The 14,346-nt window shown below is 41.7% G+C and overlaps 1 protein-coding gene across 1 annotated transcript in view; it reads left to right on the top strand.

Moving 5' to 3' along the window:
* The window catches only part of gls2a (glutaminase 2a (liver, mitochondrial)), a 51,851-nt gene extending 37,708 nt beyond the window's left edge, over positions 1-14,143 (top strand). The window contains exons 14-18 of the mRNA XM_034172847.1: positions 3,280-3,369; positions 3,504-3,565; positions 11,276-11,352; positions 11,445-11,508; positions 13,416-14,143. Coding sequence (XP_034028738.1) covers positions 3,280-3,369; positions 3,504-3,565; positions 11,276-11,352; positions 11,445-11,508; positions 13,416-13,560 — 438 coding nt within the window. The 3' untranslated portion in view covers positions 13,561-14,143. The remainder of the gene's footprint in view (positions 1-3,279; positions 3,370-3,503; positions 3,566-11,275; positions 11,353-11,444; positions 11,509-13,415) is intronic.
* Positions 14,144-14,346: the final 203 nt, after the last annotated feature.

Here is a 14,346-nt window from a genome sequence, read left to right as displayed (position 1 = left end):
TCACTATAATCTAAGCTTTATCTCTTTTGATTTATAACCAATTTTATTTATTTAATCCTCTTACAACCCTAACACTTCCTAATGTCTTTGCTCCCGACTTTCTATTTTCCTTCTAATTTTTTTAACTTTCTGCTTCTAGTCTTTTTCTGCTATATTTGTTTATTAGTTTTCTTTCTTTGAAATAATATATTTACATAGCACTCTTCTCCTGTCTTTTTCTTCACTGTCTCTGTTTCACACTTTCCTCTCTGCCTGTCATGCACCTCCCAAGTCCTCCTGTTGGGTCTAAATACCTCCCCCTCGTACTCTTTCACATTAATCTTGTATGTCAGCCAGCTTGCAAGCCCTCACAGCTTTGCTTGCACCTCCCCGCTTACTCTCCACTCTCCCACACACAATTTTCAACAGCTTTATACACAAAAATGATTAAAAACAACTTTCTATATATCTCTATCTAGACTTCTGCCACTTTTCACTCCGCGGCTTTAAACAACCTTTTTATTCACTTAACACCAATGTGTTCTGTTTAAGCATGTATCTCTTCTTCACGTTAGACAGCTTCTCCGGCGCTGTCAGCAACTTCATATATTACTTTTTTTACAAGCCCTCTTTGAGCGTACAATATTTCATTTACTTCTACGCCTTACCGTGCCTCGCGTGCGTATCCTGTGCTTACTATATTATTTTCACAAGCTCCTTTCTGAGCATACAATATTTCATTTATTTCTACGCCTTACCGCGCCTCGCGTGCGTATCCTGTGCCTTTCTGCACTTTCTTCTACCTTTTTTTTTCACTTACTGAGCTCCTCGTGAGCTTAATGTGCCTTTGCACTGAAAATACTCTTTTTCTTGTCTTATAAAAAACTCATATTACTGTGTACTTAATTACTTATTCTTCTCCCACACCCCACAAGCGTGTATCTGGTGCCTTACTGCACTATTTTCTGCTTCATTAATTCTCATGTATTCTGCACTAACTCTTCATTTATTTTTTTTATTTTTTTTATAGTTTTTCTCTTTTCTTAAAAAATGCCGTCCTTTATTGAGCTCTTTTACTTACTGTCAGCGGTGCCACTTTGCACTTTCCTCTTTAAATCTCTTTATCATGTACGGTATTTCTACTGCGCCCCCTCAGGCGCTTATCTTGTGCTTTCTCTGCACGTATTCTCTTGTTAAACTCTTTTTTCTCACTTATTTCACTTCAGTCTCTGTTAAACTCTTTAAATAACCTTGTATTACCTTGTATCTATTTGTCAGTATACTCCCCTAAATTAACCCCTACAGCGCATGTTATCAGCCGGCACGTTAGTAATGAATTTCAACACCAATTATTCCCCAAGCATCCAGGTTAGTTCTCCACGCACTCTTTCCACACCAGAGTTCATGAACATTCCTGACCTTTCACTCACACAGACATTCTTTTTCCCGGGAACACACACACCTTCTGAGCATTTTATCTACAAGGCCTGATAATTTTCAATCTTATCTTTTTTTAGTCTCTTATCAATTTTCTTAGTCCAGGTTCTTTTGGGTAAGAGGCAATTAAAAATATCACCTGTCAACTTGGGCGGAAATCCCGACTCACTCCTACAGATCGTGCAGAAGTTATAAAAGGTTTCTGCTTACCTTTTAGTCGTGATCACTGTTATTTACGGTCTGGAGGGATGAGCTGGACTGCCCCAGGCTGCCGGAATGCCCCTGGACCCTCCTGAAGCTGGCTCGCCAAGTTCTGTCGCGGCTCGTCTTTTTGGTCTTCTCAGGATGTCGTCTTTTAGATAACACAAACTAATTGCAAGTGATATGCTAGAAAAAGGACACAACACTTTAGAATAATTCAGCCTTAAGCAAGATAAAATGCACAGAGTTTTTAAGTTTATTTAAGCCTTCGACACAGAGCTTAGACAAACTGAGTCCTCTAGAGAGACTGAATATGACAACCGCGCTCGTCTATTTATTGGAGACCCGCGGGCATCGCTCCTCCTTCGACTTTTTTATTTATTTCATTCCCAAGACATGGTTTTCTATTGGAAGCGTCCTCTAGTGAACCCTAAGCAGGTGTTAGGCCATTATTTCAATGTGACAAACGCTCCCATTAAAACATGAAGGATTTACAACTGATTTTTTTAAAAGACCTTCAGCCACAGGTGCAGCTGGCCTGAGGCCCCTGCACGTGGCCTGCGGGAAAGCACCTAAAAGGCCTTGGAAAGCCCCTGACAGACTGAATGACTAATAGAGCCCTTTTTTTGGGTTGAACACCTGCTAGTTCAACCAGAGGACATACAGTTCGGATCAGGACACTTGATAGTTCATCACAGTTCAAATATGGACCTAAAAATTCTTCTACAATTTCTTCCATCTGACCCTGAAATTGGGCACCACCGTGGTTTTGTTGTCAGCACTGTTGGCTCACAGCAAGAAGGTTGTGGGATTACTTCCCACCTGGGGCCTTTCTGTGTGGAGTTTATATGTTCTCCCTGTGTTGGTGTGGGTTCCCTCCAGGTGCTCCAGCTTCCTCCCACATCCAAAGACATGCAGGTTAGGTGGACTGGAAATTTTAAATTGACCGTAGGTGCGAGTATGAATGTGTTTGTTTATCTACACGTGGCCCTGCAACATACTGGTGTCCTGTCCAGGGTGTACCCCGCATCACTCCCTATGACTACTGGGATGCCCCCCATGGGGCCATTTCACAGAGCGCCGTTTAATCCTAAATAACAAATTGAGGCATGTTTTGAAGCATCATAGTAACTTCTTGATCCATTTTTTTGTCAATCTTTAACAAACTTGGTATTAGCAGTAGTAGTTACGGCCAACATCGGCACCAGATTTGAAATCAGGATCCAATTTTTGAAGTGTTCAAAAATTTCATCCCGATCCCTGAAATTGTTGATAACTTCAGGGTATTTGTAATCTTAACGGCTTCAATCATGTTCAAACTTCTTTAAACGGGGTACTCATAGCAGAATAAAAGGTCTGCTATGGATTGTTTCTACCTGTCCTCCAAAAACAGGTGATTTGACTGCCTGGCTCATTTAACCGCCTGTAGAGTTGAACTAATGGGTGAAACAAATGTGTGGGAGGATTTTTACTCACTGAAGTCACGTTTTTTTCCAACAACTTTCATTCAAATCTGTATCCATGTTTTGGGCAGTCTTTGGTGATAAACCAATCAATTGACACGAGAGGCCTCACATATATCAAACTTTGTAAACTTTTATGCTTTTTTTTCAAACCTTCCACTTTACACTTTTTTTTTCTTCTGATGGATTCTTCTGATAGGAATTGGTGTCCCACTACAAATTCCACAATTACGACAACTTGCGACACTTCACAAAGAAACACGACCCGAGAAGATCCCATGATGATTCCGTAAGTTTACTGCTGTACGTGCGAACGCTGCAGCTGTCAATCAGGACAGTAACGGGAATGACGCAAGAACTCAGGATGCTCTTGTGTAAAATAGATTTATAAACAGTCTATATGTTCACCTTTTGACCTTTCAGAACAAGACTGTGGTAAACGTGATGTTTGCAGCCTACAATGGTGACGTCTCTTCTCTGAGGAGGTTAGTACAAATGCAAATTTGGTCTTTAATTTTTCATCATAAAGCTTTGACACAGACCACAGATGGGCTGTGGGCCTGTCGGGAGCCTCTTTCTGGTCAGTATGGGTCCAAGGTGGGCCTACAACCTTTGTTGGACGCTGGCCTCTGTCTGGTGTTGGGACTGGGGGGTTCTGTGTCTGTTCCATGCTCACAGGGCGCTTTGCTCCTGTGTGTACAGAGGTTGGGTTCACTTTTTTGATGGGTGGTTGGTCTGCAGTCTTTGTGTCACTTCCTGCCTTCTTGTGCTGCGGGGTACATGGCCCTATATCTGAAACATGCTTTCTCCAGAGGCTCTCTGATGCTTGTTGTGGTGGAGAGGTCATGGGGCCTCGTCTGTGTTTGGGGCTATATGACTCTTCATCACTTTACAAACAACCACATCATCTCTACTTTCAATTTCAATTTATTTTCATTTATATAGCGCCAAATCACAACAGAGTTGCCTCAAGGCGCTTCACACAAGTAAGGTCTAACCTTACTAACCCCCAGAGCAACAGTGGTAAGGAAAAACTCCCTCTGAGGAAGAAACCTCAAGCAGACCAGACTCAAAGGGGTGACCCTCTGCTTGGGGCATGTTACAGACATAAATTACAAGTTTATGAATTATATGCTTTCTGGCATATAATTCATGTCTTCTTAGTTTATCCAGTAACACAACTCATGTTTCTGTGATCGCTGTCACCAGCCTGAACACATCCTCTATTAACCCATCCATCCATCCATTTTCTTCCGCTTTATCCGGAGTCGGGTCGCGGGGGCAGCAGCTCAAGCTAAGCTGCCCAGACCTCCTGATCCACACACACCTCCCCCAGCTCCTGCGGGGGAACCCCAAGGCATTCCCAAGCCAGCTGAGAGATGTAGTCCCTCCAGCGTGTCCTGGGTCTTCCCCGGGGCCTCCTCCCAAAGGGACGTGCCCGGAACACCTCTCCAGCGAGGCGTCCAGGGGGCATCCGGAAAAGATGCCCGAGCCACCTCAACTGACTCCTTTCAACGTGGAGGAGCAGCGGCTCGACTCCGAGCTCCTCCCAAGTGACTGAGCTCCTCACCCTATCTCTAAGGGAGCGCCCAGCCACCCTGCGGAGGAAACTCATCTCGGCCGTTTGTACTCGCGATCTCGTTCTTTCGGTCATAAGCCAAATCTCATGACCATAGGTGAGGATCGGAACATAGATCGATCGGTAAATTGAGAGCTTTGCCCCCCTACTCAGTTCTCTCTTCACCACGACGGTCCGATACAGGGACCGCATCACTGCAGATGCTACACCGATCCGTCTATCGATCTCACGCTCCATCTGTCCCTCACTCGTGAACAAGACCCCGAGATACTTAAACTCCTCCACTTGAGGCAAGGACACTCCACCAACCTGAAGAGGGCAAAGCACCTTTTTCCGGTCGAGAACCATGGCGTCGGATTTGGAGGCGCTGATTTTCATCCCGGACGCTTCACACTCGGCTGCAAACCGCCCCAGTGCACGCTGAAGGTCCTGATTTGACGAAGCCAACGGAACCACATCGTCCGCAAACAGCAGAGATTCTGTGGAACCACAGAATCCTCTATTAACCACGGTCTGTCTTTTGTTTGTTTATTGTCGTCTCTCTCTCTCACTCTCTCTCTCTCTCTCTATATATATATAAAATGTCCTCATTGTTTTTGCAGACAGTGTCTTCATCAGCATTTTTCACTAGGCAGGTTTCCATTACCCTCCTTGTGCAAATTGAAAATACGCTTATATTGTATTTTGGAAAAAAAAAACATTTTTACACTCGCATGAGGTAGTTTTTTCCAGTAATTCGTACAAAGCTGTATTTTCAAAAACTGCAATGGAATCACTTTTTTATTACAGGTCACATGAGGTACAGAACACGTCACATGATACGTCTAAAACACTTTACACGGTACTTGTAGATAAAGTAAGAAACAGAGTGCTTGTTAAATATTATAAGAGATGACATTACGGTAACACTGGATTAAAAAACAAAACAACGAAATGCCAGCGGATGGTGGGACATACTGATCCATCAGCATTGCTGTTGGAATTTCACTTCTCACAAGAGCCAGAATGTGAGATTAAAAAAAAAATCAAGCAATGGCATTCAGTTGCTCCATGGAAACACTGTCATTTCATCGCGGTTGTTTTTTTCTTGAACTTCTGTAAATATCGCAAAGATTTTGTGCAAAACTGGAATGGGAACCCAGCTATTGATATTCATATTGCCATTGTCACTGTTTGTTAATGGTGGTCTAGATCTATTTAGTAGGACTAGATGTTGCTATCCTCCAAATAAAATAAATAAATACTTGAGGCACTGATGAGTCTCTGTAGGGAGGTCAGTTGGATGATGGCATCCTTTGGGTTGTCAAATATTACTGGGCAAATATTCCCGCAAATTATTGCTGCAATATTAAAAATTGCAGCAAAAATTTAAATATACGAGTTAGTGTCGCAGACCGAACGGTCACCCCTAAAAATCAGTCCACCCTGCCTTCACTGCACATGCATAATTTCGGAGCGTCGGCAGTATTTCACCAATTATCGCCTTGTTTCTGCTTAAAACTGCACTCCAGTCATCATCTGTCTCAGCAACAGATATCTGAAGCTTTTGTACAACAATCACTTCCACATAAATTCAGCATTATTTCATATTAAAAGACAGAGGAAGCGATCAGAGCGCAGCAGCCATGATGAGCTGCTCCTGCTGCTCTCACTGCACCTCCGTCATTTCAAAGTGTCACCGATTATCGCCTCATTTCTGCTTAAAACAGCCTTGTTTCTGCTTAAAACTGACTTTAGAATGATTTAAGAGGTTTTACCTTGTCATCTGATGTTTAATAATCCCATTATTCCCTTTGATTGCTTTGGGTGAAGAGAGTCCGTTTCAGACGAGCTGCTGACGCATGCGCAAAACAAAACAAATCGTACAGACAGACTGGTTTATAAGTAATACAACTGATTTAAGCAAATTTGCCGCATTTGCTAATTTTCTCATATTTTGGGTGTGTAATTTTTATTTATTTTTTTTAACGTTGCCATATTTTGTTAGAGCTCATAGGAGCCTATATTTTACAAATAATTTGACAGCAAAAATATGGTGTACTCGTACATACAGCATTATACATGCCCGTATATAGAGGGGGTTCAGGGGGTTCAACCGAACCCCCCCGAGAATTCTGCTGATTTGTTTCTGATCTGGATATCAACGTTATGTATTTTCTTTTCATTGATAATATGCAACAAGCACTAAATGTTACACAGCTATTATTATTATTATTATATTATCACACACCCTCAAGTTTCAGTTTCCTCTGACAGAGTAATCCCTTAAGTGATGAAAGGGGAAACTGCTAGATAAACTTTTCCCATGGGGGTTGAGAATTTTTGCTCCCTGGTCCCTATCCTCCTCTGATATCAAACAGATTAGTAGGCTTGTAAATACCCAAGGAGACACACAATTACACTTGTCTGGTTTGTAAAAACATGTTTGTATGTATAAGCTGAGAAATAAAGGGAGCTTCTCCTTCCTGTTGCAAATACTGTAAAAGTGCAAATATTCGCGTGCAGGGCCGCTGCTAAGGTTTTGGAGGCCCTAAGCATAACTGGTCAGGGAGGCCCCCCCACCCCCATACAAGAAAAGCCCCCCCCCCCACACACACACACAAAAGTTCTACTCAAACCGTTACTATTTATTAAAGCGTTTAAGTTTAGTGTTTAAAGCTACATCAAATCAGCAAAGCCAACGCAACCTAGCTTAAAGTAGACCTGCACTGAAATAAATGTGGTCAGATTTCAGAAAGAAATAGCTGATATGTATTTATAAGACCCTTATGAATGCAGTAAAGTAAATCTGTAAGCCCAAATTTGTAATTCAGCAGAGAAATCTTTGTTTAAAAATGACAAATTTGCAGCTAAAATTTAGCCCTCTGTGAAAACAGTTTGTACATCCGTATCATTTCCATGAAGTCAGGGACAAGATGACGTGCTCCCACCTTCAGTCCGATCCCGCATTGAAATTGATTTTATCTGTTAGTAATGTTACTGTTATACACATCCTGGTTTCAACATCCAAAAGTAAGCTGCATTGAATGTGAGATACAGCTCTGCATGCCCGGTCTGCATGCTCAGATCAACAGTGAGCGACATCGACAGCGGGCGCCATTCTTCCCCGACGCCTCGCTCTCACTGCCCCTGATTCGCTTACCGAGTGCATGCGCTCGTTAAATGCCGCCGTGGGCCACTCACACCCCCGTGTCTGCTGTGCAGCTGCATACACGTCCCTGTCTACTGAATGGAGGTGCAGCCAACTTGGCACAAGTCCAGAGACTACGCTCACCATTTTAATGCGGAGCGGCCGGTGACACCTGTTGCTCGCAAGGACAGACTTCTTGTGGCAAAATCCGCAGCGCCGCACGTCTCGGTAATCGGAGCTGCAGAGCTCTGTGGCCGCTGAGAGAGGTTTATATCTTTTTAATGACTTGGATTCTTTGCGGGTCTCGCCTCCGTAGCCCGCGACGGTACACCGGAGGCGAAAGACAGTAAATTTTCAATGCGACACCACTCAATCAAACGGGCGTATGAAAAAGTCCCCAAAAATAATTTTCAAGCACAAATAAAAGAAATGTGTACTCACCAAGCGTACCGCAAGACAATATGAAGTTTTAAAAAAAGTAGATCCTTCCATATAAGACAAGAAAAAGGTGCAGATGCAAACTGACGTAAATCCACAAATTACAGTTGGTGCGCGCAATGCATGCTGGGATAGGGTCTTCTCCCTGTCGTCTCGGCAGCATCCAGGATGAGATGACAGTTTTGCGGAGGGCTAAATGTTAGCTGTAAATTTGTCATTTTTAAATGAAGATTTCTCCGTTGAATGACAGATCTGGGCTTGCAGATTTATTTTACTACATTCAGAAGGATCTTATATGTAAATATAAGTCATTTTTTGGTCCAAAGATCTGACTGCATTTATTTCAATGCAGGTTAAGTAATCAAAATAATTTAAACCTTTAACACGTACTTACCAGCAAGGGATGCACGGGCATCATCTTTTTGTTTCTTTTTCCTCCGTTTTTCAGCTCCAGACTCCTGCTGTCGCTTCATTGTTTAATTGTGGCATAGTGGCAACTTGTCGTCTCATGTCAGAACTGAATGTGGACTAGCAGTGCTGCTTCAGATAGGCGCAGGGTTGCCAGATTGGGTGTTTTCCCATCCAATTGGTTTGTTTAGGGTAAAAATATGGCACTGGATGAGTTTTTTGTATAGAATTGCCACACACATTTTAAAAATCAGTTCAAATTGCGCAGGATTTAGTGCCTCCATGCATTTTTGAGCATTTATTGGACTGGAAATCATCACATCTGTCAACCCTGGTTAGGCGACACAGCGAACAGAGAAAGACGCAAACAGGGCTGTACCATTACAGGGAATCGGGGCGGGGGTGGATGGGGGCTTTATATTAGGCAAAAAAAAAAAAAAGTTAATTTGCCCCAATTAAGTAATGGGGTAGGGGCCTACACAATGCTTAAAGAAAAAAACGATGGGCCTATTCATAAATAATTCATACTGATTTTGAAATGTAATAATCAGTGTTGCCACAGTTATCCAATTACTGATTACCGATTACTCCTTGAAAAAGTAACTTAGTTACTTTACTGATTACTCAATTGTAAAAATAACTAAGTTAGATTACTAGTTACTTTTTTAGTTACTTTTCCAACAACCCTCTGCCACCTCAACATGACAATGATACATGTTTTGCCAAAACTCACTTTATAGTCACCCTTTCTTGACTTCAATGAAAATACTTGTTTTATAAAAAGTAAAATAATCTTTCTTGACCTCATATTTAACTGTTGACAGCACTGTAACAGTAAAACTTGCAATTTCTAACCTACATTGTTTGTAAATGTAACTATTAAATTCTAACATTTTTCTAACATTTAAATTCTCTATAAACATTTTATTTGTCAAAATTATTATTATTTTAAGTAGTATTAGTAGTTGTAGTAAAAAAACGGCTTCAAAACTGGACCTTTAATCTAGGGGTGTTGTGGGGGGCACATCCCTGCCCCACGCCCCCATTCCATCTGGATTCACCCCTGCTTTGGCGTTTGAGCACAAAGAATGGATAACATTTATTTATGCAGAAAACATGACCAGATTTACAGGTAAGAAAGTTTTATTGTGTTTTCACATCATGTGGTCCTCAGAAAGAGAGTTTAGGTGCATCTGAGTGGAAAACAGTGTTAGTTGTTGACGCGTCGTGGAGGATCAGCTGTTTTTAACGAGACGATACGGAGCGGCTCAGCTCAGAATTCTATATAAAGGAGAAAAAACATAAAAATGACTTTGTAAAGCTCAGTGCAGGTGTGCTGTTTTCACCGCACTTTAAGAGATGAGGACGAGTCGTATCTGATGAAAAACTCACAGCCTGCTTAAAGTGGGCAGTTCAGTCAAACCCCGTCCCCCTGCCCACAGACCAAGTTTAATGCTGCTGTCGACCCACAATGCAAAAATAATAGTAACGCACAGTGACTTGGAGAAGTAACTTTAATATGATTACTCATTTGGAAAGATTAATGCGTTAGATTACTCGTTACAAAAAAAGTGGTTAGATTAGACCGGCATCAGTGGTAATAATGTAATCATTTCAACACATTTTTCAGTCAATTGGAGGCCCTGCAAACTAGTGCAACATGGTTGGTGCCCCACGCAGGCTGCGTAGTCTGCTTATGCCGAACGGTGGCGCTGTTCGCGTGGGATTTATTTCGCAAGTTAAACAAGGTCGTCAGGTTAAATACCGCTATTTTAATACATAACGTACATATACGTACATATTCATAATGTAAACGCGAATATTAATACCGCTAAATACGTGGTCTGTTAGAAAACTATCCGACCTTTTTATTTTTTGCAAAAACTATATGGATTTGAATAATGTGTGATTGCATCAGCCAAGCTTGAACCTTCGTGCGCATGCGTGAGTTTTTTCACGCCTGCCGGTTGCGTCATTCGCAACCGACAGGCAGGTATAAAGTTTGCATTAATGTTATCTTGGTTCTTCCTGGGTGGTTCTTATGGTAAGTGATCCAATTCCAAGCAAGGACTATTTGTACATAAAAATGTATTTCCTAAAATGATACATTTTGGGTTTCAAATGAAATTTATGTAGCTTTTTACCCCTAGAAATCCTCAAAAAGCTTCTGCTTTGGGGGGCTTCACCCCCCTGAGCCCCCCACGAGGGCATTGCCCCTCGACGCCACCAGGGGCCCCGCGGCCCACTGGACCCCCAACTCAAGGATTTGAACCCCCCCCTTTCACATTTCTATATACGGCCCTGTTATATATGTATATACAGCATTATGTTTGTACGGAATAACATCCTCGGCAGCATGCATGGGCGAATGGATTGCAGGCAAACAATACAGCACTGTGCATAATTTATTTCACATTTTTAAATTTGGACTAATTAAAGTTCTTCTTTCAGTTAGTGGTGTCAGTATGTGGGTGGTGCTCTGGAATAGTGTCTTTTAAATGTGTTCCCTTTCACATTAATGTGAGTTTAAATCCTTCATCCGTGTAATGGTAGTTGCAGGAATTTCAACAGGTCAGCACCTTGTGACAGTTGTCCAACCACACTGAATTAACCTTCTGACCTCCTTGTGTGTTCTTTCAGGTTTGCTCTTTCAGCTGTCAACATGGAGCAGAGAGACTACGACTCTCGCACAGCGCTACACGTCGCTGCTGCTGAAGGTGAAACATCAGCATCAGATTTAATATGAAGAAATTACACCTTAAATTTCCTTGCGGGTCATGGGATGTTGCTTTTGATTTTTTTTTTTTAGGTCATGTTGAAGCTGTGCAGTTTCTAACTGAAATGTGTAAAGTTAATCCCCACATAAAGGACAGGTAAGGATTAAAAATAAATTTTTTAAAGAAAGTGGCAGGAAAACATGTATCTCCATATTTCTAATAACTAGGCAATAGTACCCGTCGACATTACGGCAGTAAAGGCTACAGCAGTCTGACCTTTGACCCAATTATCTTGACCTTCACCCAAATGACTCAACACCGGCTGACCTTGCCAGAGCAATTCTTTAATCCACCTACAGTACCAGTCAAGTATTTGGACGTGGGAAGTGTGTCCAGACTTTTGACTGGTACCACATTTTTCCAAACCGGGGGGGGGTATGCTAACAAGACAGACTGATGTAACCTTGGCCTCAGGGATTAACCTTTGGCAAATTTGACCTTGCTGGGCCATTACAGTGTCACAGATCGAAGGGTCCCCCCTAAAAATTGGTCTGCCCTGCCTTCACTGCATCTGAGACATCAGTCGCGGTTCACCGATTATCACCTCGTTTCTACTTAAAACTAAGTTTAGAATGATTTAAGAGGTTTTACCCTGTCATCTGATGGTTAATAATCCCATTAATCCATTTGATCGCTTTGGGTGAAGAGAGTCCGTCTCAGACGAGCTGCTGTGGTCAGAAATGATGCATGCGCAGTGGAGGCAGGGCGACAGATTTTTAGGGGGGGTTCCGTTCCGTCTGCAACACTGGAACCCTCCTTCATAGAAGAGGACCTAACTGAGACATGTATGCATTTAGGAGAGGATAACTTAACTGTTCTAGACTAATATGACCCCAATGACAAACAGCTTGAAAATGACCACGTCCTTTCTTGTCCTGAGTGTTACTTCAAATACAGCTTTATTTTCGGATAGCTGGAATCCGTTGCTGCGAGTACGGCAGATGCAAGGGAGATGATAACACTGAATGAGCATAATCTTCATATCTGGATTTTGTTGTGTTCATGTGTTTGAAAAATAAACAGTAATGTGGTGTTGTAAGTTGTATTATTTTGGGAAATTTCCGTGATAATCATTTACGATCTCTAGATACTGCTGTCTGCTCAAGAAACATGTTTTGTATTTTTAACTTTAAATCAATATTCCATTGTTTACAGTATGAACAAAAACAAAATTTCATTATATTTGGCAAATTTCATTTTCTTTTGATGTACGGTAATAAGTTGACCCACTTATTTTAGCCATTTTCTCTTAAAATATCAAAAATTAGAGACTTTACACTTTTCTATGACTCTTCCAAACTTGTACTGGTCGTTTTGAACATTTTGAATCCCTTAGAAAATCTATAGCTGCTGCAGTTTCAAAAATTTGTGCCAGATAGAGATTTTGGCACATATCCCAAGTTGTTCATTGGGGTCATATGAGTCCAGAACAATTGAGCCATCCTCTCCTAAATGATGTGCATGCATGTCTAAGTTAGGTCCCAGACTATCGTATGTTTGCCACATTTGGTCGACATTAAATTTAAAACCTTAAATTTTTACCTTTGAACTTAATGACCCTGACCCCAACGATTATGTGATTGACCACTGGCAAAGTTGACCATGTCTGGGCAGTTCCAAAACTCACACGTGTGTACCAAATTTGGTGGACATAACACTTGAGGGGTGGTGTCTTAATTATAACTCCAATGACATTGACCTTTGCCAAAGCAATCCCTTCAAGGGTCATTCTGGGGTTGACTGTCATCCAAATATCAAATCTGGTGGAAATCTTCCAAGGGACTTGGGAGGAGTAGGGGAACAAAGAGAGGATAAAGCAAAACTTTTACCTTTGACCCCAATGACCTTTGCCAAAACAAATTCAAGGGCAATTCTGAAGTCAACCTGCATGCACACAGCTTTTGGTGTCCGAAGCACCTTGGAAGACTAGTGGAACAACGAAACAAATGTTTCTCAGATTATGGTACCTTGATGAACCTTCACCGATCTCTCTGTGACGACAGATGGGGAAACACTCCCCATGATGACGCCACGCAGTTCGGCCATGATGCCGTGGCTTCAATCCTGCAAGAGTACGAGAGCGTTTTCAGCGACTCGTCACAACGTGACACAAAAGAACAGACGAGCACACTGAACAGCATCATCTAAAAACCACACAAGGAGGTCTGTAAATACATAACACCTGATACGCACAAGCAACCGTAACAATGCATTTCTGCAGACGGGACAAACTCTTCTAGCTATGTGAAATATCAACAAAGCCCAGTGTTTAATACTAACACACATTTTGTTGCTTGTGTGTGTGGAAAAAATATTAAAAAAAAATCATTAAAACTAATTTTGGGCAGATAACAGCTGCTGTGTTTTGTGCTTAGCTACTGGAATGAAATACTACAGAGGTGTACATAAATATCTAATAATGTGATGTCTGTTTTTTCCAGAACAGTAAAACATGTTTTTATTTCAACTTTATGCCCCGCTGTGTGTTATCTGCATGCAGATTAAACCGAGGCTGTTTCAGTAAAAATCCTTTGCACCTGTAAATCACAGACTGTTTCACTGAAGCACGATTTTTATTCACTGCTGAGACTTTGTGTTGATCTTTGGTACTTTTGTGCAACAAAAACTACCAGGTGTATGGGAACCCGGCATGTTCAGACTAACGAGATTGTTTTTCGCGCATTTCAGTGTTAAAGCTACACTGTGTAACACTGAGTGTCGTGGTGGTCAGCTTGCAATTTGCATTACATCATCTCCATTCATGATTTCATTACTTTTTTTTTTTTGCTTTGCTTTTTTTGGGCATTGGGGTTCATGCTTCTTCGCATTCTCTTGTGATATGCAGTATGTATGATCCTACTTTTTTACAAAAATTAGGGTCTTTGAACTTGATAGCTTGAACTAGTAGCTAACAGACAGTGTATAAGGGAGCAA

This window comes from Thalassophryne amazonica, chromosome 6 (assembly GCF_902500255.1).
Source record: "Thalassophryne amazonica chromosome 6, fThaAma1.1, whole genome shotgun sequence".
In the NCBI taxonomy this organism is placed as follows: domain Eukaryota; kingdom Metazoa; phylum Chordata; class Actinopteri; order Batrachoidiformes; family Batrachoididae; genus Thalassophryne; species Thalassophryne amazonica.
The sequence above is the reverse complement of the archived record's forward strand: the minus strand, read 5'-3'. Positions and strand labels throughout refer to the sequence as shown.